The sequence below is a fragment of the Terrapene carolina genome, unplaced genomic scaffold, assembly GCF_002925995.2.
Source record: "Terrapene carolina triunguis isolate 2854851 unplaced genomic scaffold, T_m_triunguis-2.0 Scaffold34029, whole genome shotgun sequence".
NCBI lineage: Eukaryota > Metazoa > Chordata > Testudines > Emydidae > Terrapene > Terrapene triunguis.
Window position 1 is genome coordinate 4,104,006 of NW_020698380.1, and position 25,787 is coordinate 4,129,792.

General features: G+C 40.9%; 1 protein-coding gene across 1 annotated transcript in view; it reads left to right on the top strand.

Annotated features, from left to right (window-relative positions):
- LOC113405165 (transmembrane channel-like protein 2) overlaps positions 1-25,787 on the top strand; it is a 53,398-nt gene that overhangs the window by 22,228 nt on the left and 5,383 nt on the right. Inside the window, exons 9-17 of the mRNA XM_026646088.1 lie at positions 261-403; positions 1,848-1,995; positions 5,828-6,016; positions 7,988-8,167; positions 9,956-10,108; positions 12,424-12,552; positions 18,119-18,186; positions 19,167-19,406; positions 22,031-22,156. Of these exons, the coding sequence (XP_026501873.1) occupies positions 261-403; positions 1,848-1,995; positions 5,828-6,016; positions 7,988-8,167; positions 9,956-10,108; positions 12,424-12,552; positions 18,119-18,186; positions 19,167-19,406; positions 22,031-22,156 (1,376 nt within the window). The remainder of the gene's footprint in view (positions 1-260; positions 404-1,847; positions 1,996-5,827; positions 6,017-7,987; positions 8,168-9,955; positions 10,109-12,423; positions 12,553-18,118; positions 18,187-19,166; positions 19,407-22,030; positions 22,157-25,787) is intronic.

Genomic DNA, 25,787 nt, shown 5'->3' on the forward strand with positions numbered 1-25,787 from the left:
TATATATATATATATATCTCACAGGCATTTGATAAGGATAGCAATGGAGTGGTGTTTCAGAAGCTAGTCGCTAAAAAGCCAAGATTAACTCAAAAATGAGGAACTAAAATACTTCATTAAATTGACTATTTTAACTTGCAAAATTTACAAGAAAGGGTTAAAACAATCCAATGGCCTTCATTCTTGTATGAGAAATGCACGTAACAGACAAGGAATCAAACTTATTGGTGGGATTTTTTGTTTGTTTTATTTTTCTTTAGGGTTATATCAAATATTCTGCTGTTTTTTATGGCTACTACAACAACCAACGGACAATTGGCTGGTTAAAATACAGGCTACCGATGGCATACTTCATGGTTGGAGTTAGTGTATTTGGCTACAGCCTGATGGTTGTTATAAGATCGTAAGTATAGTTCTTTGGTTTTAGCGTTTTTTCTCCTCTTTCTCTGAAATTCAAACTAATCTCTATTGCATTTCACCTCCACTTATCATTGTTAAAATAGCAGATTTAGAGACATGGCATGGCACTTTCAGTCCAGTTCCCAGGTGATTAGAATCCATGTGACAATTTCAGAAGACTTTTAGGGCCTACTTCACCAAAGAGCCTACTCTTGCATTCCTTGCACCCCCAAAACCTCACACTGACGCCAATAGGAGCTGTGTGGTCTTCACAATGAGTACACATTAGATCCTAACTCTAATGAGCAAAGCAGATGCATACCCAAACCAGTCTGCATTGGGCAGAATAATAATGTTTTGCACTAATCTCAGAAAGATTTAATTTAGCCTCCCAAAACACTGGAGATAGATGTTATTGACCTCATTTCACAGATGGAGAATTACAGGCACAGAGTTAAGTGACTTGCCTGTGGTCACACAGAAAGAAGTTCTATTCCTGCTTTTGAACAGATTATTTGCTGACTCCACATCATGGGAGTTAACCACAAGACTACCCTTCCTCCCCATAGGAAAGTGTAAGCCAAATGGATTTTTATGTTTATTGAAACAGGCATGATGTTATTCAGTGCACACAAAATCTTGAGTCCTTTGTTGGAATGAGGCACAGAAATATATCCAGACACTCAGATGTGCTGGTACATTTACAATATTACCATAAAATCTCAACATCTGTTGTCTCATCTATACTGGAGGGATTTATGCTAGAAACTCTAATAGGAATCACAAAATATTTCAGGGATCAAATAGAACAGAGGAAACAATAGAAGACATATCTGCTCCTGTGTTGATTAACAAGTATGCTTTCATCCTCCCACCCCCCATCCCACATTGGTTTACTGCAAGTACTCTACTCCAGCATTGTGTAACCATTGAAATCTCTCTGGAACATCATGTAATAGCTGGTATATCTGACAGCACCAGAAATTTGTTTTTCTTAATCTAAATAGCATGCAAAATAGCACAGATATAGTTTGATGATGATGGTGATATTTATTTGTATTGCCATAGTGCCTAGACATGAACCAGAACCCTATTGTGCTAGACACTATACAAATAATTCCTCTCCTGGTCCATTTATGAATCCTCCTAAATTTCATTGAAGTTACTGTTATTAAAGATCCTCCAATATAGCTATCATTTTGTAATGAATAGTGGATCTGCATCATGATATATGGACTCAGCCCTCCTTAAACCAGAGGTATTTATTTAAAGAAAACAGCTACAACCAGACACAAAGCAGATACTGCCACATAACTTGAGTCCCAGCTTTGTTTTCCTTATTTACCAGGAATCACAACTTGTCTGAATTTCTGTATAGCACACAGGGGCATCTAGTGGCTGAATAATATACTGCAAGTAAACACATTGCCATTTGTGTCATCGCACAGGATGGCCAGAAATGCCAACGAAAACACAGGAGATGGGGATGACAACAATTTCACTTTCAGCTGGAAAATGTTCACTAGCTGGGATTACCTCATTGGCAACCCGGAGACTGCAGACAACAAATTTGCATCTATTACAACCAGCTTCAAGGTAATATCCAAATGACATACACTTTCTCTACAGGGAGTTCCCTGCCTCTGGAGATGCTACCAGAATCCACTTTAGCAGAATTTCAAGGGGAAAATTAGACAATAACCTGGATACCTATATAGCATCCCAAGGTGCCCCCTGGGATAAAATGATTAATCATGGTGATTCTAAGTTCATATGTTCTGTGCTGAACGGATCTCCATATTTAGGGTTTGGAAGACTATAGCTGTTTTACTTTCCTCTGGAGAACGGAGTAGGGAATATCAGTGAGGAATAAGTGAGTGGTTTTCAATTGCAAGGGACGGAGATACTCTTGTGGAGCTTGATCTTTCCTATATGCCCTCTCCTGTGTTTCAGTTAGAGATGCAGCAGAGCTGAGAAGTTTGGTTTCAGATGCTAATTTCCCCCAAATTCAACAACAATATAGGATCCTCCACTCCTTCCCAACACAGCATGCACATGATAGATTCTTGCCCAAACTCATGCTCTTGCTGGCATTTGCTTTAGTTTGCTGCCTTGGAGACTCAGTTTAAGAAATAGGATTTTGCTTATAAACAGTTCTATATTGAACTTAATCCAAGCTCCTTCATAGGCTGGTTATCCCCAGGGGTGCTGGAACAATTTATACAGTGAAAGCCATTAAACCAAACTGCAAACCCTGCATATGATGAAAATCACTTTAAGCCGGGGGTGCAGCAGCACCCCCTAGTTCCAGCACCTATGGTTATCCCCAGGGCTTTTGCCTACAAGGCTTCTTGTCTCTCCTCCTTGCTCTCTCTCACCTCCAATCAAAGGTCTTATCTTCCTGAGCTAAAATGAGACCCAGCTGTTCAGGCTGCCAAAGAGAGTCTGTGGAATTGTGCTGCACAACCACACAAAGTAGTAAGTCCTGATACCCTATCACAGAGCTCATTAGAGAGATTAGCCCTAGCCATGATGCATTAATATGAACTTTCCTAAATGCAATGGGATTCAGATCCAAGGATCTGGTTTGGACTCCAGCTCTAATTCCAATATAGAGGTTGTGTTTGTTTTTATTTCTAATATAACTCTCACAATCTGCCAGTACACAAGCTGAACTTGAATGAAGGGGATTTGGCAAAAATTCTTTGTTTAGCTTATTACACGTTTATGTAAAAGAGAAGACAGACAAGGAGTTTGTGTACATTTGCATTTGGGTCTTTGCTACTATGTTACACAATACCCGCCAAATTCTGATTCAGTTATACTGGTCTGAATCACAATAACTCCACTGATGTTAATGGAATCATTGTGAATTTATACTGGTCTAGTTGAGAACAAAGGTTGGCCCATATTGTATTAATTCCAAAGAAAATTGTTATGGAGAAAGCAATTATTGAGAAGATCCACTATAGAGCTGGTTGAAAAATGCCAATTATTTGCAGAAAAAAATTTATATCCCATGAAAAGTTTTGGTTTTTCCAATAAAAATCCAGAAGCCAAAAATGGAAAAAAAGTTGTCCATTTTTCAAAACCATTTTCTATTTTAAAACATCAGGCATTGCTAACCATTTTTGGTTTTGAAAAGCCAACATTGAACATTTTTACTGAAAACCAAACCAAAAAAAGATTATTTTTTAACTGTACATTGTTACCCCCAAAAAAATTCAGCTTTGGAGTTATGGAAAATTTCCATTAACATTTTGGTCAAAAAGCCATTTTTTCATTTAACAAAGTTTCAATAAAAAGAAGTCAAACAGCTAAGATGAACTCTGTGCATAGAAGAGCCCAATATAAAATGTATTGGGTAAAACATTTCTAGAATTCTTGAGGAGCAAAGAGCAATTTAGGTATCAGCACACCTGAAATGGTTTTACACACTGAAAAAACCAACTGCATAGATCATTGTGGAAGGAGAAGTCAGTAATTAAAGGTTATGTTCAGTTTCCTAAAATACAAATTCTTGAGCTGAATCCTACATCACAAAATCCTTGAATTTCTTGAACTTAATCGTCTGCATTACTCACACTCAAAAGTAAAACCTTGGAGAAGGAAGGAGGTCACATGTGCATCAAAAACAGAAAGATCTTTGCTACAACAGAAGAGCCAATTTTAAAGGTGTATTAGATTTAGGGCTTATAACGTCTAACAGTAGACAAACAGCATCTGGAGTGCTTGCATTAGTCATTTTAGTCTTCTTTATTTTAATATTTGCTGTTGAAAAGTTCATCCTTGAAGCTGGTAAAACTTTTGGGAACTCTCCAGAGAAAATTATTGGCTCAGGCTGCCAAAGTAGTGGGTTTTTTTTGTTTTTAATTTCTTTTGGCTCAATCCTGAAAAACCTGGACCATTTCCTTTATTGTATGAGTAAGCAGGTAGGTAGGAAAGATTTAGGATCCTAACAATTCAGAAAAATGCAACATCAAGTCGGGGTAAGTGGCTTTTAAAAAAAGATTGAGTGTGGGGAAAATCCCTTGTAATGCTCTGAAACAATGGTTTTACTCAGCTATAATTTAAGCAAACATCTTGGACAGAAATCTCCCTGGTTTTGAAAACACAAATTTGTTCCACAAGTGGTCTGATAAGTGCCCATACAAACATTGCAATAAATGAACAAGGCAAGGGGAGGGTGCTAAGAAGGCAAATGTGCTACAAACTCAAACTCAGACTGTGGAGAACAAACTGAACTAATGTGACAAAATCTGAAGGAAAGACATTTTTCAGTTGCTTAGATACCAATGCTAGGAGTCTGGGCAACAAGCAAGAGGAATTGGAATTTCTCATTGATGAGAAGACATTTGATATAATTGGAATGTTAAAATCACTGGTTACAATCTGTTTAGGAAGGTCAGAGTGGGTAAAAGTGGGTGGCACTCTACATTAATGACACCTTTTTTAGTTGATAACTCAGAAGGGTGGGCTCTTGAATGCATTTGGATTAATATGCTAACTAACAAAGGACAGGAGCGGGTACTGGTGGGGATCTGTTACAGACCACCAAATCAAACCAGAGAACAGGAGGAGTTACTCCTGAGCACCCAGCTATAATGTGTGAAAAGAAAAATTGTGCTACGTATGCTGGAGGTTCTGTGTGACCAGTAGTATATTATTAGAGCTTCTAAAAAATATATTTATAGAAAATTTTCCAATGCAAATAGTATTGTACCCAACAAGAAGAAACTTAATTATGGACCTCACTATGACAAAAAAAGAATTTCATTCTTGGACTGGAAGTTGGTGGTTGCCCAGAGACTACTAATCATGATCTGATTACATTCAATCCAGGCAACCCAACCAGAAATAAATATATGCTTCAGAAAGTCCAAATTTTTCCCAAAGCTGAGGAAAATTTTGAGTGAAATTGAGAGGAAATCTTTAAACATAAAAATGTAAATGAAAATTAGGAATTCTTTAAAAAGAGTTTATTAGATGTCCAAAAAGCCATGATTTCACGGTCATAGCTCTCAAAAATAAGATTGAGAAGTGGCTTGATTACAGGGTACGAGTACCTTTGTGGGGAGGAAAGGGTACTAAACGGTTCTTTAATCTAGACGAGAAAGGCATAATGAGAACCAATGGCTGGAAGATGAAGGCATAAATGTTTAACAGTAAGGGTTAACAACTACTGGAATATTGGAACAAATTCTCCATCTCCTGATGTCTTCAAATGAAGATGGGATGCCTTTCTGGGAGACATGCTTTAGTCAAACACAAGGCATCATCCTCAATAACAGCATAAGGTAACTGGATGAAATTCTATAGCCTGTTATATACAGGAAGTCAGAGTAGATGATCTAATGGTCCCTTCTGGTTTTAAACTCAATGAACCTATGTATCTGCTACAATTCTTTAAATGTATCTACTTATAAAGGAGTCTATTGTGGATGAGCAAGAAAGTAACAAGGATGAGAACATCCATCTGAGAAGATTCCTTCGGGTTCTGGCAAATGTGCTTATCATATGTTGCTTGTGTGGAAGTGGCTACCTCATTTATTTTGTGGTTAAACGGTCCCAGACTTTTTCAAAAATGCAAAACATTGGCTGGTATGAAAGAAATGAGGTAAGAAGAGTTTGTTTCTGATTTTCTGTAATATTGACTTTCCTTAGAAAGAAGTGTAATTGTTAGCATGAAAATAGCTGTTAAAACAAAAGATTGTGGGTTCAAGTCCCACCATCAGGATTAAGGTTAAAATGTTCAAAAGAACCAAAGTGTACATCTAACACGGGGCGGGGGGAGTAAGTCTCAGAGTTTGAATCTTGGGCTTGTGGTACAGGGCTAAAAATAGCTACGTAGACATTCCTGCTTGGGCTGGAGCCCAGGCACTGAGACCCACACGCCTTGCTGGATTTCAGAGCTCAGATTCCAGCTCAAGTGGGAACGTCTACACTGCTATGTTTTAGCTCCACAGCCCGAGCCACACAGGCCTGAGTCAGTTGACCCAGGTGCTGAGATTTTCTGCCACAAGGTTGTTCCCTCCTCCCACCCCCAGTGTAGACATAGCTGAAGTGACTTAAGTAACTAATGTCCCATTCATTTTCAATGGGGCTTACGTGACTTAGGTGCTTTGGAAAATTTTACCTCAAGTCTCACACCGGGTTTTGAGATGCAGTATTGTACTAGAAGGGTCCCTGGACTGTTAGAGGTGCCCTCCCTTCAGATAAAAAGTTAAACAGAGATGCCTTCTGTCCATTGCTGATAGAGCTGGTTGAAAAATAGAATCTCCACCTCATGGGAAATGCCGAGATTTTTGACATTTGGTTTTGTTACCTTTTGAGGCAAAAAGTTGAAATCTTGGAATTTTTCACAGAATGAAGTATTCCTGAATGTGTTGTGACCTTATCAAAATGTTTCATTTCAACTTCATCATTTCAGCTTTTACTATAATATTTATAACATATAAAAGTTGAAATGATGAAGTCCAAACTAAATGTTTAGATCATTTCCTGTGAGAATTTTGACAAAACTGATACATTCCTGCAAAACATTTCAATTTAGTCGAATCAGCATTTTCCAACAGAAAAATGTTCCCTCAGAAAAATTTCAACCAGCTGTAACCTCTGAGGCTTTTCTGCTGATATTTTAAGATCTCATGGCATTTTTCCCCAAAAGAAAAAGGGATATTCCTGATGCCCAACTTCTGGCCACTGTTCCCTCTCTCAGTAAGGTAGGTACTAGAAAAACCTGTATATTCTGTCAGGGACTACACAAATGCAACTCCCCCTAAACTCATTGGGCGTTGTACGTGTGACCAATGGTAAAATCTGTGCATCACTGCTGAGTTCATAAGAAAACTGAGTTCCGGGTATGTTTCCATCCAAGTCAGCAAAATATTCTTAAAAGCGTGAAGGCACTTTTTTTTTTAAAAAAGAAAAAGATTATTTTACGCACAAGCTGACAGCTTAGTTTCTATGATATTCTTGCTACATTAAAATAGGAGCATTGGACCTCATTCTGAAAGGCCTCAGCTCTCTAAAGTAAAAGGGAGTTGTGGTTAAGTAAGCTCCTCACAGGACTGGGGTCACAGGAGCATCTTCTGTTGGCCTCATCCCTCTGATAACAACGTAAGTGTCCTGGCAAAATGCACAAGTCATCCCAGGTTATTCAGACTCTGGGACTAGAGGAGGTAAAGTAATTAGATATGCCAGGAATTGAAGTCATTTTAGCTCAAAACACCTTCATAAGCCCATCAAAAGCTCCAATCACTTGCTGACTAACTGCCTGCAGCTGCTGAATTGTGCAGATGTGTCACTGTTTAAGCCTTATTACTGTAATTGGACTTTGTTAATAAGGAGCAGGGACTAATTTGGTGACATGCTACCATATAGCATAAAACTGTTTCAGCACTATATATATGTTAATACATTTCCTGACCTGCATTAATGGAAAATTGCAAACTCTGAAAAGAGATGTCAGCTTCCTCTTCATAGGAAGTGAAGTGGCCTTGATATATGAAATATTGTAAGACATATTTTGATAAGTGCTGAAAATAACATTATTGTTGTTATTAACAGTAGTATCCTCATTTGGCAGGTTGAAATTGTTATGTCCTTGCTAGGAATGTTTTGTCCTCCACTGTTTGAAACCATTGCTGCCTTAGAGGAGTATCATCCTCGCATTGGATTGAAATGGCAGCTGGGACGTATCTTTGCTCTGTTTCTCGGGAACCTCTATACCTTTTTATTAGCCCTAATGGACGATGTCAATGAAAAGGTAAAAAGCATTACAATGAAAGAGAAAACAAGACTCATAATACTGTATGTTCTAGAATTCTTATAGCTAACATGAACAAAAGGCTCCCTTGCAATAGGATATTACTGATTTTTTCCCATTCATATGTATATAAAAGGTATTTCACAATCATCCCCTCTGAACAACTGGTTGGAGTTGCCATTAATCTAAGACTTTCATGCATGGATTCCAGTTGTTCATTCATTATTCAAAATGAAAGTTTTAAACCACAGTTTGGAAATAGAATTTTACATTACCATTCTCAGAAATGAGTAACTTTGAGTAACCCTACTGAGCCAATCCAGGCTACCAGAGATGCACAAACTTCTATTATGCATGTAAACAGAGGAATTGTCTTCTGTAATTGCTGAAGATTAGAACAACTTGAATATTTTTATCTGACACTGTTTGCAGTTTCTACTAATGCACCACCTCAGTTATAATTTTTATATCTATCTTTAATGTTTTCCTATTAGAGTGTTGCTGGCTGATAAAGAGCATAGAAGGGGATAAGTGTCTAAAAATGATCCACTGAAAAGCACTTTAAATTGAGAACAATAAAAGGAATCTGGAAAGTTTATTCTGCCCTGAAAATGATAAAGTGAGCAATCATAAATGTGAAAAATCAGTAAAGACTCCCTCTGAATCCTTGTGAAAAACATCCACAACAGTGCAATTTTTCTGTTAACAATGGCCAGATTCTGATGCCTTTACTCACCTTGCATACAATCTTACCACAGAAGAAATCCTGTTCACAACCAGAGAGCTGCCCATGGAGTAAGGTGCTAATTAGCATGAGCAAGGGGATCAGAATCAGGCCCAATATGAGCACTGCCAGCAGCAGGCTCTGCAAAGGCAACTTTTTATTCATTCAAACCTTATTTCCAGCTTTCTCCCTTCACACATGACCTGTTTAAAAAAGTGCTTTCAGTGAAGGCAAAAATCCACCCTTCCACAGCAGAACACAAGGCCTATGCACCACTTACGCCCTAGTATGAACTTTTCAATTATTGTGCTGAACAAGATTAATTATATCCTGAGCTGCAGTGGTTCTATACGGCAGGGGAGACTGGAACCATCTCTATTAATCAGCAAACTGCTATCCATCCTGATAAAAAAAGGAAGTAGAATGAGTTCCCTAGGACAGTGGTCTCCAAACATTTTTGATCGCACACCCCTATCAGTAAAAAAATTGAGCATGCACCCTCTGCTGCGCCGGCTCTACCATTTTTGCCGAAGCAAAAAAATAAATAAATAAAATAAAATAAAGCCGCTCGGACTCCCGCCCGAACTGCCGAAGCCACGCACCCTCAAGGATCCTACTGTGCACCCCACTTTGGAGTCCACTGCCCTAGGACTCATCTAGTACTCCCGTTTCAAATGCACTACAAAATTTTGTGGGCAGTAGCAGGGTCCACACAGCCAATTAGTGCATGGCAGGCTAGTGTGCTGTAAATTCACAGCTTGGCTTGCTGCACACTAGGTTTCTACATAGATAAGCCCAGATGCTATTATTGTTTGCTTTGTGAACTACTGCTAGTGTTGGAACCCAGAGGCTACATTTGTTGTAGGTCACTATTTACATTAAAGATGGCACCTACATATCATGGTGGTAGCCACATTAGATAGATTAAAAACTGTACAGCTTGGGCCTATCTGGATTTGGGCTGGAGCCTGAATTTGCCCTACATGTAGGTCTGCTCTGATCTGGTGTGTTGGTTTAGGCCCAATACTAGAGGTTTTCAGCTGCATGTGTCTCTTCTGTTTTAGCTGACTGAAGAAGTAGTGATAAAGAACATCACACACTGGACCCTGCTTAGCTACTATAACTCATCTGCAATGAATGACAGTGCGCTTACTCCACCTCCTATTGATCCCGCAGACATGCCTAGAGGTCCTTGCTGGGAGACAACTGTGGGCATCGTAAGCAGTTTTGGGGACCTCGGCTATGATAATATGTAGAAGTTTCTTAGCAGATACTTTTTTGGTTGTTTTTAATTTTACCAAAGTCTTTGAAGTTTTCTGCCCAAATGACCAATATGGGGTGCTTTAAAAAAAAACTTCCATGCAGCAGCAGCAGCACTCATGTACTGCATAGGGGCCTGCAAAGAGCCAACTACCTCCTCAGAGCTGATGGAAGTACTCAAACTACCACTGACAGAAGAAATTACAGGCATTCCTCCCCTCACAGATGAAGCTCTATGAAAGGAGGTTGATCTTGTGGGCAGAGCATGGGCGGTCACGAGACCCAGGCTCTATTCCCAACTCAATGTTTTGCTCTCAACATTTGGGGCAAAATTTTCAGGAGTGGCCACCAAGTATCCAACTTGGGATACTTTCAAGAAGGCTGGTTTTCAGAAACACTGAGCAGCCAAAACTGGAAGCTATAGCAATTGGTGATATAGACTGTATTATCAGTTTGGTCATACATCAAAGAGTAGCTTCTAATTTAATTTTATTCACCATGTTTCACTGTTCACCCAGTATCTAATATAGAATAGATAAAGTGCAATATGTGGGAGGCTCTGAAATCAACCAACAAATTGTAAGGAAGTTTTAGCACAACTTGTTCAGGAAAATGAAATTCATAATAGAACAGTTTATGGGGTAAGCCACATTAATTCAGAGTTTTCTGTGAGCACGTTTGCAGAAAGCTATGTGGTAAATCAGAAATAACCACCTCAGCATGCGTCTGTTTTAGATTAGCACTGGACCTGCTCCTACTTCCTGGGATCACAATGTATAAGGGAGACAAGGTGGGTGAGGTAATATCTTTTATTGAACCAACTTCTATTGGCTTGAAACCACCTTCACCGAAACAAGGACAGTACACCAGAGAAGTAGATCACATCATGGAACAGACCACTCTAATGCCCACAGAACCTGGTTCAATACAGCAAAAAAGCCACTGACCACACATCCCTAGTTGTCAACCACCACTCCACACTGGAGCCCATACAAAGTATAAACAATTACAATCCATACTTGATGGGGACCACATCCTGAAAGAAATCTTTCCTGAACTCCCTCTCCTGGTATTCAAAACAACCCCCCCAACCTCCTCATCATCTGAAGCAAGCTCTCCACAGACCAGGACCCACCAACTCAAAGTGCCACCAGCCCCTGCCATCACACCACATGCAAAACCTGCAGACATATTTCCATTGCTATGATGATCAATACCCACCCCCCACAACACACCTTTCAAGATCCATGGGTCCTACACAAGCCTATCATAATATATAGTGTACCTCATCCAGTGCATCAAATGCCCCAACAATTATGTAGGTGAAATGAGACAATCGCTATGCTCTCAAAATGAACTCACACAGAAAAATAATGCAAGACAAAACCAGTATATCACCTGTGGGTGAACACTTTTCACAAAGCAATCACTCTATATTGGACCTCTCAGTCCTCATCCTCAAAGGAAACCTGCACAACACCTTCAGAAAATGAGCTAGGGAGCCCAAATTCATAAAAAACTCTGCTAGACACAAAAAATCATGGACTCGATAGAGACCCTGATTTTATGTCTCATTACAACAATCTGTAACCCACTAACTCTCCTTTGTGCTAGGACTGCAGAGGTGTTACCTGCCCACTTAATTTTGAGTGGTTTCTTGCAGTGTGTGTTAACTCCTTATGCTTAACAATCAGTACCACCTTGTATTTAGCTCTGACAATCTGATTAACTTTCCCAGACTTCCAGAAGAGGTTCTGGGGAGCTCGAAAGTTTGTATCCTTCACCAGCAGAAGTTGTCCCACTAAAAAGAGAATACCTCACCCAACTTTTCTCTCTCATATCCTGGGCCAAACACAGTTACAACAACACTGCAAACAATACATAAGGGAGCCATAGAATTTAGATGATCTGATGGTCCCTTCTGGCCTTTGTCTGACCTCCTGTATATCACATCCCAGCAACGGCGCCCAGCATCTGCTCTCTAAAGCCAAACAACCATAATGAGAACAAAACAACTGAAATTAGACCTAAATCAAAATTAGACCAAGAAGGCCAGCCAGCAATTGATAGTTGGTGGCTGTAATGCAGCCTGTGCTTCTTGAAACACACAGATGGCGAGCATTACCAAAAGTCAGAAGACAAGGAAAAGACCCAACTTCTATTCTGTTTAAAGGTCACTCATGGAGAGAAACAGATTAAGGGAGGATACAGTCTTACGATGCACCACTTAAATTACAGTAGCTAATTTCTCTTTCCTTGTGTTCAATTGCAGGAATTTGTAAGACTCACTGTGTCTGATATTCTGGTGACCTACGTAACCATCCTGGTGGGAGATTTTATTCGTGCTTGCTTTGTCAGATTTGTGAACTACTGCTGGTGCTGGGACCTTGAGGCTGGATTTGTAAGTCAATGCCTTAAAACTGAAAGCATATAAGCAATTTTTAGCCATTTATTTACATTTTATAATAGTGTTTTTTTAAATGCATCAAGCCTTATTACAATCTAAGTTGATATTTTAATTCATGAAGTGTGTCCATGCAACATTTCTCTGCGGGTCAATAAAGCTCACCTTAAAAAACAAAAACAAACCACCCTACTCTAGTCCTACTAAGATAAGGACTGACTGAGCCCTGCAAGATCCAGTCCATTTTGGTGTTCATGAACTAAACCATGCAATTGAATTCACAGGGAATCAATTATGTGTTCACTTGCAGATTGAAATTCACTGAGCTGAACCTTCAAGTCCTCCCCATTTAGGTCCCCTTCTCAAGCCCCAGGACCTCGCTATTGATAGTGCCCACTATGGATGAGGCAGGATATCTTAGTAACAGTATGAATCCTATGCAATATTATTTGTCCTTGAATATAGTGTTCCTTCTGCTGTATGTACACATGCAGTTTCTTCCAGGCTGAATAAACAGTAGGTGCAAGAATTCACCTCAGGCAATATGGAGGAGCATAATGCACACCACTTATATCCAGCCTTACTTAGACCCTTGGAAACTACATCAGCCATGGCGAAACACTCCAGAAGCTAGCCCAGAGACCAGTTTAAAAACTGTGTGTGTAATGGCATGGATTTACCTAAACTATAGAAGCAAAAAACAACCAGCTACTAACAAAGGAACTCTGAGGTTAAGAAAACATAAAATCCAGAATCACTTTGAGCTGAGAGGAAGTCTCCCCACTTACAGCTCGCCACAAAAAGAAAGGAACTGAGGCAGTTAGGGCTGCCTGTCCTTTTATAAGCCCAGCTTATACATTTTTTGGTGCTAAAAGAGTGCTCATTTGGCCTGTCAGAGGCTGGCTAGCTCTTAAAGGCAAGCTGGACTCAACCTTAACCATGGTCTAGCAACTTAGGGGTAACTAGTGATCCCAGCTGGGCGTGATGGAGCTTAATTAGAATGACTGACCCCGGCTGTGGAGGACAATTTAAACAGAGCTGAACTCAGTCAGAGGGAGGAGACTCAGCAGAGAGGAATAAAGAGGGTTCTTTTCCTGGGGAAGTCAGGCTGGAAGAGACCCACAGGGATCAGGTTAGGGTCCTGTGATCCCTGGGGAAGAGAGGCAATGTGGGGAAACCTGCTGGGGAAGGAGCAGCCTACAAGAAACTGTGTAGGGCCCAGGAGTAGAGGCAAAGCAGAAGAACATAGAGTGGCCTGAGAGGGGCAGAAGAAGTTATTAGTTTAGAGATTTATTTTGAATTTACAGTTGGATCTTTTGTTATCCTGGAAGGGAACTGAACTTTTAATTGACCTGGCTAGAGAGCTAGGCCATGGAAGACCCAGATAGAGAGAGGCCATTATGGGACCAAGAAAGTGGACTGCCTGCAATGCTATCTCTAGGCACGAAGGGAGGAGGAGCAGGAGGTAAGGGCACACTAGAACATGGCCCCACAGACAGTGCTTTCCAGAATGTTCTTGAAGCTCAGCATTGCTTCCCACACCTGTGAATATGCCAAAGCAACTCTCTCAAACTTATCAGTTAGTGATGAGTAACTTCTCTGTCATTAATTGCATCCGAAGAAGTGAGGTTTTTACTCACGAAAGCTTATGCCCAAATAAATCTGTTAGTCTTTAAGGTGCCACCAGACTCCTTGTTGTTTCTCTGTCATTGAGCTCCGATTGCCAAGTGAATATCAAGGGATTGGTTCCCTTTCATCCCCTCATGGCTCATTTCACAACCACCACAATGAGCTGAACCCGCCAAGGTCTCGTAAGCCCTAATAATTCCAATAGAACAAAGAGCAGATTTCCTTCTACAGTGCACTTTCTGCTGGTCAACAGACACACTTCACTAATTAAACTTATGAGGGTGTCCCACTTACAGCACTAACCCTTAGGGGTACAGTCTATACACCACGGGGCTTAGCATAGCTGCCACTGCAGTGAGACAGACGTGTTTACCTCTCCCACTGTCCTGTAGAGTGAAGTTGGGGTTAGGGGGAAGGTTGCTTTCTGCTTATCCAATAGCCCCTTAGGATGATTTCTGTGGGGGAGGGTGCAGCACTCCCTCCTAATGCAAGCAGAAGAGAGCAACATGGGTGACAGCATATTTTTAGACTAGTAATAGGTGCTTGAATTCCCCTTGCCCCATAGTGCTTTGCACTTATGGGCCACTAATAGGAACATTCTTCAGTCTTTCAGCTCTCAAGGACTCTCACAGTTTCATTTACGTCCATCCTGTGATTTTTGCACTTAAACATCTCGTGCCATCAAGATTTTCCTCCCAGTCTCAGCAAACTGCCTCCCTGTTCCTTAAAGTTTCCCATGTGTGGCTTGATTTATTACGACTGACACTTTTTATTCAAACTGTATGCCATGGAGCCATCAGTTCTGCATTTAAAAAAGGGATGTGTCAAGACTTCAGTGCCTGCTACAGCAGGTCATACTTTACCCGAGGCCTTCTCAATCTCCCATCCAGTACCCTTCCTTTGTGTACTCTCTTTCAATAGTAAGGAAGTGATGGAAGTTTTCTAGAGTTAAATACCCACCCTTCTCTTTCGCTGCCACTTTGAAAAAATTGCCCTGCTATGGAATTTGGGCAAAGAATAAGCAACCTGAAGAAGCCAGAGATTCAAACTGTGTGTGTGAACCATGTTCATGAATCTTGCTTTTGTGGAAATCTCAGCTTTTATGTCCCAGCCTCCATTTTGACTCCCCCCTCCCCTTTCTTTTTGTTAGACTTGTTTGATTTCCTGAGAGTTTTCCTCAAAACAACCTCTAAACTGCTATTTGGGGGGTTCCTTTTATCCTTTCGGGCTGCTTTATGAGAAGCCCTCCAGGAAAGCTATGAAGTACGCCTCTTACATCCTTCAGGCACTTTTTAATAAATAGGAAAAACATGGCTTCTTTTACATCTATTCACCATCTCTCAGTGACACTTAAAAGTGCTGCTTTAGGGTTCATTATATGCTCCCTACTTTCTTTGTCTCTGGCCCTTGACACAGTCATGCTACAGAGCGGTTTTGTAACCCAGAAACAAACTGCATTCAGAATTCATCACACACTTACCAGGCTTAACAAGCTAAAGCAAGTGAACCTTCAGGGGCTTGGGGTCTAATCCCACTCCCACGGAGTTCAGCAGGATCAGTACAATGCCCTTGTTTGCCAAGGGCAAAATTGTGGCTTTAAGCAACCACCCCTAAAGGAGGCGCTGTGTTTTGCAGTCATGGCTCTGCTACAACCCTTATAGCACTCTGTCCCTCATGCCATGCTAGCTCCACTGCTGGGTGCAGAAGGAGGGCAGGGCCGTGACCCTGTTTTCGTACTCTTTCTCCTGTCCCATGCCTTTGGGAGTTTCTTGAGTCCTATGATGCTAGAAACCATTGGTTCTTGGACTGGAACTGTTCCTGGCCTTTGCACAGGGGCAACAAAGAATGGTGGGTGCTTTTTCACACTGCCCTTCCCACCCTGACCTCTGTGCAGTGCCAGACACAATCTGGCCCAGGAGTTGCAGCTTCTACTTTTCATTTGTTAGCCATAGCCATTGAGAGATATTTCACTATGATTAAAAGGAGATCTTATAATGCAAATAAAAATGCAGGTTCTTCCTTCTTATTGGTACATGTTGGCTTATTTCATTTCCATGAGTACCTTACCAGTCCTATATTGTGTGGAGTTTATGCAATGCTGACAGAGCCAACAAGTTTCTGTTTGGTGGAAAGCATAGGATGAGATGCCCCTTAGACATGAGCGGTCATCAGATGGCTAAAAGACTATCTCCTTCTCAAGCAGTATACCCCAAAGCAGTCTGTCTCTGGAGGACAGCAAAGAGGAGGAAGACCATCAGGTAATTCTTTGTGCCTGATGCACACTACAATTGCACACTGCTAAAACAAGATCATTTACCCATAAGTTCAAACAACCACTCCCTGAACCACAGGAACTGAATATGAAATCCAAGAAGAACCTGCTGTTGCTCACATGCTTCTCCTTTTGTTGTCAAATTCAGTGAAACATAATATTCAATGCAGAGGTTGGGGTTGACTGAGAGTTAAGCATCCTATACCAACCTGTGTTACCAGATGAAAGGCTGGGACATTTATCATTCTTCAAAAGATCTAGATATTTTAGTGCCCAGGATGAGCAATCATATTTGCAATGTTTGAGGGTGGAGGGGGGCACGACATGTGCCTCCCAAGATTTCTGCCTTCCATTAAGTGCAGAGGTTTTAGGGCTCACAAGCACTTTGTAGTTAGATATGGCGTCAGACTAAGCATTTTTAATTACACTTTGTTGTAGGACTACTGTTCCCTTGGCCATCTCACAAAACAAGATGCCGTTCTCTCAGGGAGCATTATTTCTACTGAACAAAACAAAATTATGCATCATGCTTGACCTGCCTGTAGCATTTTAATAGATAAAAATCTCTCACACACACAATTTACAGAATCACAACCATTAGAGAGAGAACAGACCTTTTAGCTTGTCTAGTCTGTTTTACCACCACCCTTTTCTGAATCCAGGGCAGAATTGTACCCTGGAACATATTACTCTATTGTTTCTTCTGTCCAGTTTTTAATATTCCAGGCAATCAGGCTTTCACCATCTCCCCTTGGAGATGAATGCCACTGTCTGGTAGATCAAATACGTATCTATACTATACTAATACTATAATACTGTCAGCTCCTACAACATCAAGAGACTTGGTTTCTCACAAGGCAATTCTATCCTGTCTCTCTAAATAACAAAGGGCAGGTGAGACGTAATATCTTCTATTGGACCAACTTCTGTTTGTGAAAGACCTGAAGAAGAGCTCAGTGGAGCTTGAAAGCTTTACTCTTTTGCCAAAGAAGTTGGTCCAATAAAAGATATTACCTCACCCACCTTGTGTCTCTCAGATCCTGCAACCAACATAGCTACAACACCACTGCGGACAACTTTGGTATTTAGGTAGTTCAGTACAAAATGACACCAAGTATTGGACAAGCCACAAGTCCTCTCAGAACTACCCCTCTCTCTGCCGTTCCTCCCTCCCCCCCAACCCCCACCTCACAGCCTGCTTCTGGGAAACCTAAGCAAGTGGTTGTAGTCAGAGTATTTTTCACTCTCAACCTTGTTATAATCACTCAAACATTAAACATCGTGCCAAGGTGTAACTAGGCCAGTGGCAGATACAGCAGCTGGAGAAATAAAATAAACCCGCACACTGTAGACCTTTTCCTCATAGCTGACTGTATTATTCAAAGATTCAAAACAAGAGCAAAATAATTCCAAACACTTGGTAACCACCACCAGAGGCCTTTCCAGCTTTCAGCGAGAGAGGAGAGGAGAGGTGGCCCAGAGTGCATAACTTCCCCTTTGTTTTCATAGCTGCACAGGTTACCTACTCAATAGGCAGGCAATCTGGGCTGTACTTGGAATCCCCTAACACACTAGGACTTAATAAGCACCTTTATACCTTGGCAAACCAAGCAACAGCAGATAATTTTTGTATAAATTATTTTCCCCTCTCGTTTCATATAGCCCTCCTATGCAGAGTTTGATATTAGTGGTAACGTGTTGGGCTTAATCTTCAATCAAGGAATGATCTGGTAAGATATCTTTGCTTTCGCCCCCCCACCCCCCACAACCCTTGGAATGGAAAAATCCTTAACAGCACTAAGAATTCAAGAGATTGGTAATGCAGCTAGACTTTCCAAACTGGATGGACTGATTTGCATGGGTTTTTGTTTGTTTTAAAGAAGTTTGACTTCTGTTCCTTGCTATTAAAAAACAAAACAAAAAACCCAGCTCATTCCTCACCTTCATGTACAAATATTTGGCCGATTTTAAATGAAAATTAGTACTGCAGACCCTGACCTACTCCTTTTATAGGATTATTTTTGGATGATAAAATTGACCTTCCCCCCCAGATTATAGATCTCTTAAGGATGACACCATAACCTAGTTTGATTTTTCTGTTGGGGAGGGAGATCTGCATGCTTTGAGCGTGTTACCAGGTGGTAAAAGTCAATTGGGTGGAGGTTGGGCTGGAATAAGGCAATCTGGGGCCAGAGGCACAACCCAACATGGGGGACCCACACAGCCATCACCAAGCAGTGGCCCCCTTCTGCCTTCACAGTGTTGGGGGCAGTGGCAGGTGTCCCCTCAAAGCAGCAGCCGAGGAACCTCGTCTGCTCTAGTGATAAATAGCTGGCTCTAGTGGTTACTACTGCCCCCTCTGCTGGAGGCAATCTGCAGACTTAGGCAGATGTCTCTGTACTAGTTACACTCAGTTCACATTTTCATGGTTTTCTTTCCCAACCAGGAAGGCTAGAAACTTTGTTTCAAATGAAAGGTTCGATTCTGAGCACTCATGTTTCTACACATATGCCAGCAGAGGGTGGATGCTCTTTCGGGAGTGGTCATTTTCTGCATGTGGGGGGTGGAAGGGAAATGAGAGCAGCATAAACTGACCTAGTTGGAATCATATCCATGTATACCTGTCACCTACGCCAACGTGTTTGCTGATCCTGAAGTAGAACCCTAGTCTAGGTAACAGTGCTCTCTGTTTTTTGTTTTGTTTTTTTAGGATGGGATCCTTTTATGCACCTGGACTGGTTGGTATAAACGTGCTGCGCTTACTAACCTCCATGTATTTTCAGTGCTGGGCAGTTATGAGTAGCAATGTCCCTCATGAACGCGTGTTCAAAGCATCCAAATCCAATAATTTTTATATGGGACTCTTGCTGTTGATCCTGTTCCTAAGCCTACTGCCAGTGGCCTACACCATAATGTCCCTCCCTCCTTCCTTTGACTGTGGACCATTCAGGTATGAAATAACGACAAGCCTGAATTATTCTTCTGCTTTTATGCAAAAAAAAATAGTGTAATAAGTTATACAGTCCTTGTTGGGCAACATGCCAAATACTTTTATTCTGGTCTAGTTACATTCTTCTTTAGAACATGCACCAGAGCATCATGACCAATATTGAGTTGCAAACAAACAGTCATCTGGGGTGACAAACCTACTCCTAGATAGCAGAATTCACTGAGTCTCCTGCCATCTCCAAAACCAAAGTATCCCATAAAACCCCGACACCTATTCCTGTCGTTCCTCCTGAAAAAGTGCAATGGGAACCAACAGAGGATTTTAGAGCATATCCATGGAGGATGGATGTCTGTGTCTGAATATGATGCCCTAGAATAAAAAGTCCTGAACACACATTTCAGTGTTATGCAAACAAAGAGGAGTCCCAAACGCCATCTTTCAAGAGCTTCCCTATAGTCAATAGCTACCGCAACATGTGATCATTTTTGTATTTGGTGGAGGAATAACAGAAACCAGATTGTTCTGAGCTTCTCTGTTGCTACTTTATTAATGGTATTTCTCCCTGTGTTTCCAAACCAGCACTGCACAGAGTGTTCAAGGGACTGGATTAATATGCCCATGAGCTTGGATTTGATTTAGTAACATTATTTCCTGGTGCACACTGAGCCTGACTCAGCAAGGAGCCAGATTGGAACAAATTGTTTCTTTAGTTGCACTGTCTTAGCTTCTTCAATTGCTAATGGAGAATGTCAGCAGAAATCTGAGGAGAGCTGGAGAATGAGAGAAAATACCAAGATTTTCTTAATTTAGAGACCAGACTAGCAGGATTTAATTATCTTGCCCTTTAAAAGTACATCACAATATCCAGCCCTGTGTTCTCAATCCTGCCCTCACGTACACAAACACCCATTATTATGTAACTTGTATATCATCAGCTACTAGGTGGCTCAGGGGAACTAGTGAGGAGATACAGAAGCTTTCATGTTGAGGTTGCCAGTTCAGTCTAGCATAGGAAACCAGCAACTGTGACTTGTTACCATCTGATGATTGTTGAGTTGTTATGTGGAAATGAGTTAGAAATCTCCTCCCACAGCAGGGCTCTAGATCACAAAAGCTACCAGACTATCTGGAAACTTTTTGGCAGACTCAGGAGAGATGACTGAACTACTTTCCCCCTTTTTCCTCCACCCGCTCCCCACCCTCTATTTCCTAGGCTGATTTATGTTAGTGGAACAGTGCAGGAAACTTCATTCCTCATGCAGTACCTGGTTTATAAAACACAAGTACTTCAATCTCCAGAGCCACTGAGCCAACACCTTTCACAGACATGACAGTCACATGCAGGGCTGGCCCTTGGTGTTTTGCTGCCCAAGGTAGAAAACATTTTTCATGCCCCATGAGCAGCCGAGTGGGGGGGTCCCCCCACTGAGTGGACACATGAAAGTAAAAAGCCCAATAATATCAACTATGGTACTTGCACACAGTCATGCACTACTCTCAGAGACAGAATCTGTATATAGATGTGAGTGGTGTACCTGAACCATAAGAGATTTTTCAAAGTCCATAAATCAATTCACAACAATCCCCAAGCGTTGTCTGAAGCATTAAAGAATTATTTCAAAACTTGAAGCCTCTCTTTCAAAATCCACTCGTATCTGCCTTGTTCAACCCTCTCAGCACAGCTCCCACCATAATGTTGAGGATTTGGCTAGTAATGTACCATACTTGACTAATGCAGATGGGTGAAATTGTGGCACTGGTTCAGCCTGTCTCTGTTGATCCTTGTCATGAGGATGGACTGTGACTTCTTCCAAATTGGAGTCCAGAATAATTATTTTAGATCTTAAATAACCAAGAATACAGTGAGTCTAAAGAGTATGAGTAGGCCTAAAACTACCCACAGAAATGGTCACTATTTGAATCCAACACTGATTCACAGAATTGTAAGTGTTGAATTCTACGAAAGAAACCTCCTTGCTTATCTAGCCCATCCCCTTTCCTGTGTATGATTATTTCATTTGCACACAGCAGATTCTCTAATGCTTTATTCAGTCTAGTTTAAAATTACTCCTTCAGTGGGCTTCCTATTAAGTGATAATCACAGCTTGCTATTTTTGATCTTACTTAGCTGTTCTTGAAGTTGGCTCATTAGTTAAGAAAGCATTGATTTGCATAAGCAGAGCTATCTCCACAACAAAAAGGCTATCTTCAATGTGATATGAAAGTCACAAATCTCAGATTTTTTTTTTTTAAAGTCTGTAGGATTTGTGTGGATTCAAGGGAAATAAATAAGTAGAGCTCATGAAATAACTTGGAGAGGTAACATATACATATATATTAGTGCTTGAAGCAAGTTACCCTTGTAGAGGTCATTCACATAATCAATACCACTAAAGACAGGTAATTAGAACTCAAGAAAGAGTGGCTGGACTGAAAGATATTTGTAAGTAAGTCACTTCAACGGTATTTTAATATCTAAAGTCTCAGTAGCAAACAACATGTTGACAGACAATGAAAGAATTTTATTGTTCTTTATAAAAATCTTTTAAAGTTGTTTAACAAGGCACTACTGTGGCCTTTCAGTAACCAGCTACAATGTGTAATTGGTCGTTTTATCTTTCCAGTGGAAAGAAAAGAATGTATGATGTCATCCAAGAGACCATCAGGCAGGATTTTCCACTTTTTATAGCCAAGATCTTCAGTTATGTGGCAAATCCGGGACTGATTATACCTGCAGTTCTTCTTATGGTGTAAGTTATATTTGCAATAATACAGGTAGGAGGGAAGGGAGACTTGAGAGATCATGTAAAAAGCGACAAAAGAGTCCTGTGGCACCTTATAGACTAACAGAAGTATTCGAGCATAAGCTTTTGTGGGTGAATACCCACTTCGTCAGACACATGTGGTGGAAATTTCCAGAGGCAGGTATAAATATGCAGGCAAGAATCAGTCTAGAGATAATGAGGTTAGTTCAAATCAGGGAGGATGAGGCCCTCTTCTAGCAGTTGAGATGTGAACACCAAGGGAAGAGAAACTGCTTTTGTAGTTGGCTAGCCATTCACAGTCTTTGTTTAATCCTGAGCGGATGGTGTCAAATTTGCAAATGAACTGAAGCTCAGCAGTTTCTCTTTGGAGTCTGGTCCTGAAGGTTTTTTTGCTGCAGGATGGCTACTTTTAAATCTGCTATTGTGTGTCTAGGGAGGTTGAAGTGTTCTCCTACAGGTTTTTGTATATTGCCATTCCTAACATTCTGACTTGTGTCCATTTATCCTTTTACGTAGGGATTGTCCAGTTTGGCCGATGCCAGCAATGCCCCTCTGCTATGTACAGTCTATAAGGTGCCACAGGACTCTTTGTTGCTTTTGACAGATCCAGACTAACATGGCTACCCCTCTGATACTTGAGAGATCATGAGGTTTTAATGAGATACACAGCCTTTTATCTCTAGATTGCAACTAGATAGCCTAGATCAGCAGTGATTAGTGCATGTAGCTTTAAGGACCGTTGTGATTATTTGTAGTTTCTATATTTTTAATGTCTGGAACATTCCGCATGGCAGAGTTCAAAAGATTTGCTGCTTGAAAGCAGCTGGAGTTGGCTGCAGTTGGAATTTAGGAATGAAGTAGCTTGGAACTAAGAACCCTTCTCACTGCTTTAACTTGACTATTTTTTGTTGCTTTATTGCTTGGGTGTTTTTCTGAGCCAATTAAAGTGGCAGATAAGCCAACTGTGCCTTTCAGTTTATCAGATTTTCAGAGACATAACAGCTACCATCTGAAAGTTTTTCAGTAGCTAGTGTGAACAAGCATCTACATAGCTAAAACTACCAAGGCTGTGGCCACTTGCAGTCATTAATTATGGCACATTGATTGTGCCATAATTAATGACTGCAAGTGGCCACAGCCTTGGTTTAATGTCTGATCCACTTCTTTCTCAGAAATAATTAGGTAGCTTTGAATCATTTATAGTCACTGATTTCCTGCCTCCCTCCTTATAATCCATCAGCTCCTACCACCACCCCTGCTATTGTACATACAGTTAGATAGATCCAAACTGGGACCAGTCCCTTACATTGATCCTGCTCCAACATATAACGAGATTAAAAAGAGAAAATGCAGCTGCCAGCATTTCACTTAGCTCTGAAATATACTGCATCTCTTCCTCCTAAATGAAGCAGATAAGGCAACCTGCAATGCGGCCTTAATACAAAAAAATAACCTCTGCAAACAGTGGCTGGTGAATCATAAATTTATATTAGCTTGGTTTTAGTGGCAGGCAGCCACTCATAAAATGTGCTCTCCCTTTCTAAGGACTGAATTAGTTTGTTCCCTCTCCACCCCCTCTCCTCTTACAATTCCCCCCTCCTTTTCCAGAAACAATTTTAGATGTCTCCAATTCATTTACACTCTGTGTCTCAATTGCCAGAGAGTACATTGTAGATATTACACTTTGAGTGAAATTGTTTTGTCTCGGTTTCCTCTCTACTTCTAGTTGCCTCATTTTTCTGGGGGAAGCTATTTTACATAAACAAGGTTTATGGATAGGTAACCAACCCTCACTTGGGCCAATAGTAGGATTTGAACTCAGGACCTACAGAGCTGAAAATCTGACCTTTACTGCTGGAGTTAAATAACTCACCCCCTTATGGAAAGCAGTAGCAGACTCAAACCTCTAATGTGGACCAGCCACTAGCCTGGGAGAGCAATCCACACACACCTAGTGCAAGTTACTTATATTGCCACAAAAATCAACTGACGAATCACATGATGTGTAAGATGCAGCTTCTCAGAGATCCTACTCCACCACCCTTTTTCCATGGTATTCCTCCGCCTCTCCTTCCCTCCATCAAGTCCCCTTAAGTGAGGATCAAAAGCTGTATGAGCAGATCAGTCCTAAAATGCCCACCGTAATTTCACTCAGAGCCATAAGGTGCAGTGAGGAACTGGAGCAAATCCAGAATAACTGCAACAAATATATGAGAGAGGGAACACAGGCTGACAAAATGCCACAAGTAGATTGGGAATGCATTAATACCCTGATGGGAAAAAAAATTAACCAAGTTCACATCTATTGATTCACTTGTTAAATAAGTTGCTAAACGGGGAGAAGTTCCAAGATTTGAAGATGGTTATTGCTATTAATGAAGGGTTGCCACAGGATTGAAAAGGAAACTGGAATCTGCAGAAAGGAAAAATTGATTTACTCAGAGTAACTCAAAGATCTGGAGAATAAGGGACAGAGAAAACAGAGAGCCAGTGGAGACCACAAGGGCTCTGAAGGAGCAGATTCCAGTGATCTTTTCCAAAAACATGGTTCCTTCAGGCAATTAAGTGCAGTCAGGTCAAAACCAGACATGCAGGGCCTTAGAACCAAAAGCAACAGATTAAAAAACAAAAAATACCTAGGTTAATCATAAAATTCAATTGTGTAGATATGAAACTATTATCTGCTTACAGATAACCAAAAGATGTTTCCATGAGCACAAGGAAAAAAATTCATTTCCTAAAATGCTGCATCGCTAATCTACAGTAGATGGAGGTTTGCTTAATTACTTAAGTATGTTCTTTCCAGACAGACCTTTTATATACACATTATTCCCCCACCCACCCAGGAAGTATATTAAAAAAAAGGCTTCAAAAGAAACTAGTCATCCTCGACAGACTTGCCCTGTCTAGCAGTGTTTGGATTCACTCTTTTTAAATCTACCCTACAAAAAGCCACCTAACTTGGTTTCCAGCTCACTGAATCTGAGCCATAGCTACGCAGTCAAATTATGAACTGTCAGGAAGCTTTGCTGTTCCAATATTACTTGTTATATACTAGAATTTTTTTTAAAAGCAGTAGCAGCAAATTGATGGTGCTTTTCCAGGAATGGTTTGGAGTCACTGAGCAGATGATGTTTGGATTTTAAAGGAATAAAATCATTCTACAAAAGCAGGAGGAGACATTTTTGACAACCAAAATATTACGGGCTGGCTGGCGGCAGTGGGGATGAGACAGTCCCCGACACTTCAGCATGTTTTAAAATATGTACCTCTCTGTGAGCCAAAGGCTGCCTGCCACTGCCAGTACATCTCCTCTGATCCCTTTGACTTTTGATTCCCTCTAGTGTGGCTCCTACCTTTAAATTTTATTTTATTTTGGGGGGGCTTGTCCTCTTTGTGAGAGAAAGAATCAAGCCCAAAGCCCACGACTGTACTCAAAACTGGCTCTAGTTTACACTGGTTTCCCAACCTGTGTCTATTAGTAAGAGTTCAGTTGCAGGCTGTGGACTGGAGCAGTGCCCTGTAGAAGAGGCAAGACTCTTCAGTGGCTAGCCTCAACTTGGAAGAGCTTGGCTCAGTTCCCTGCTTTGCCACAGACTTCCTGTGTGACCTTGGG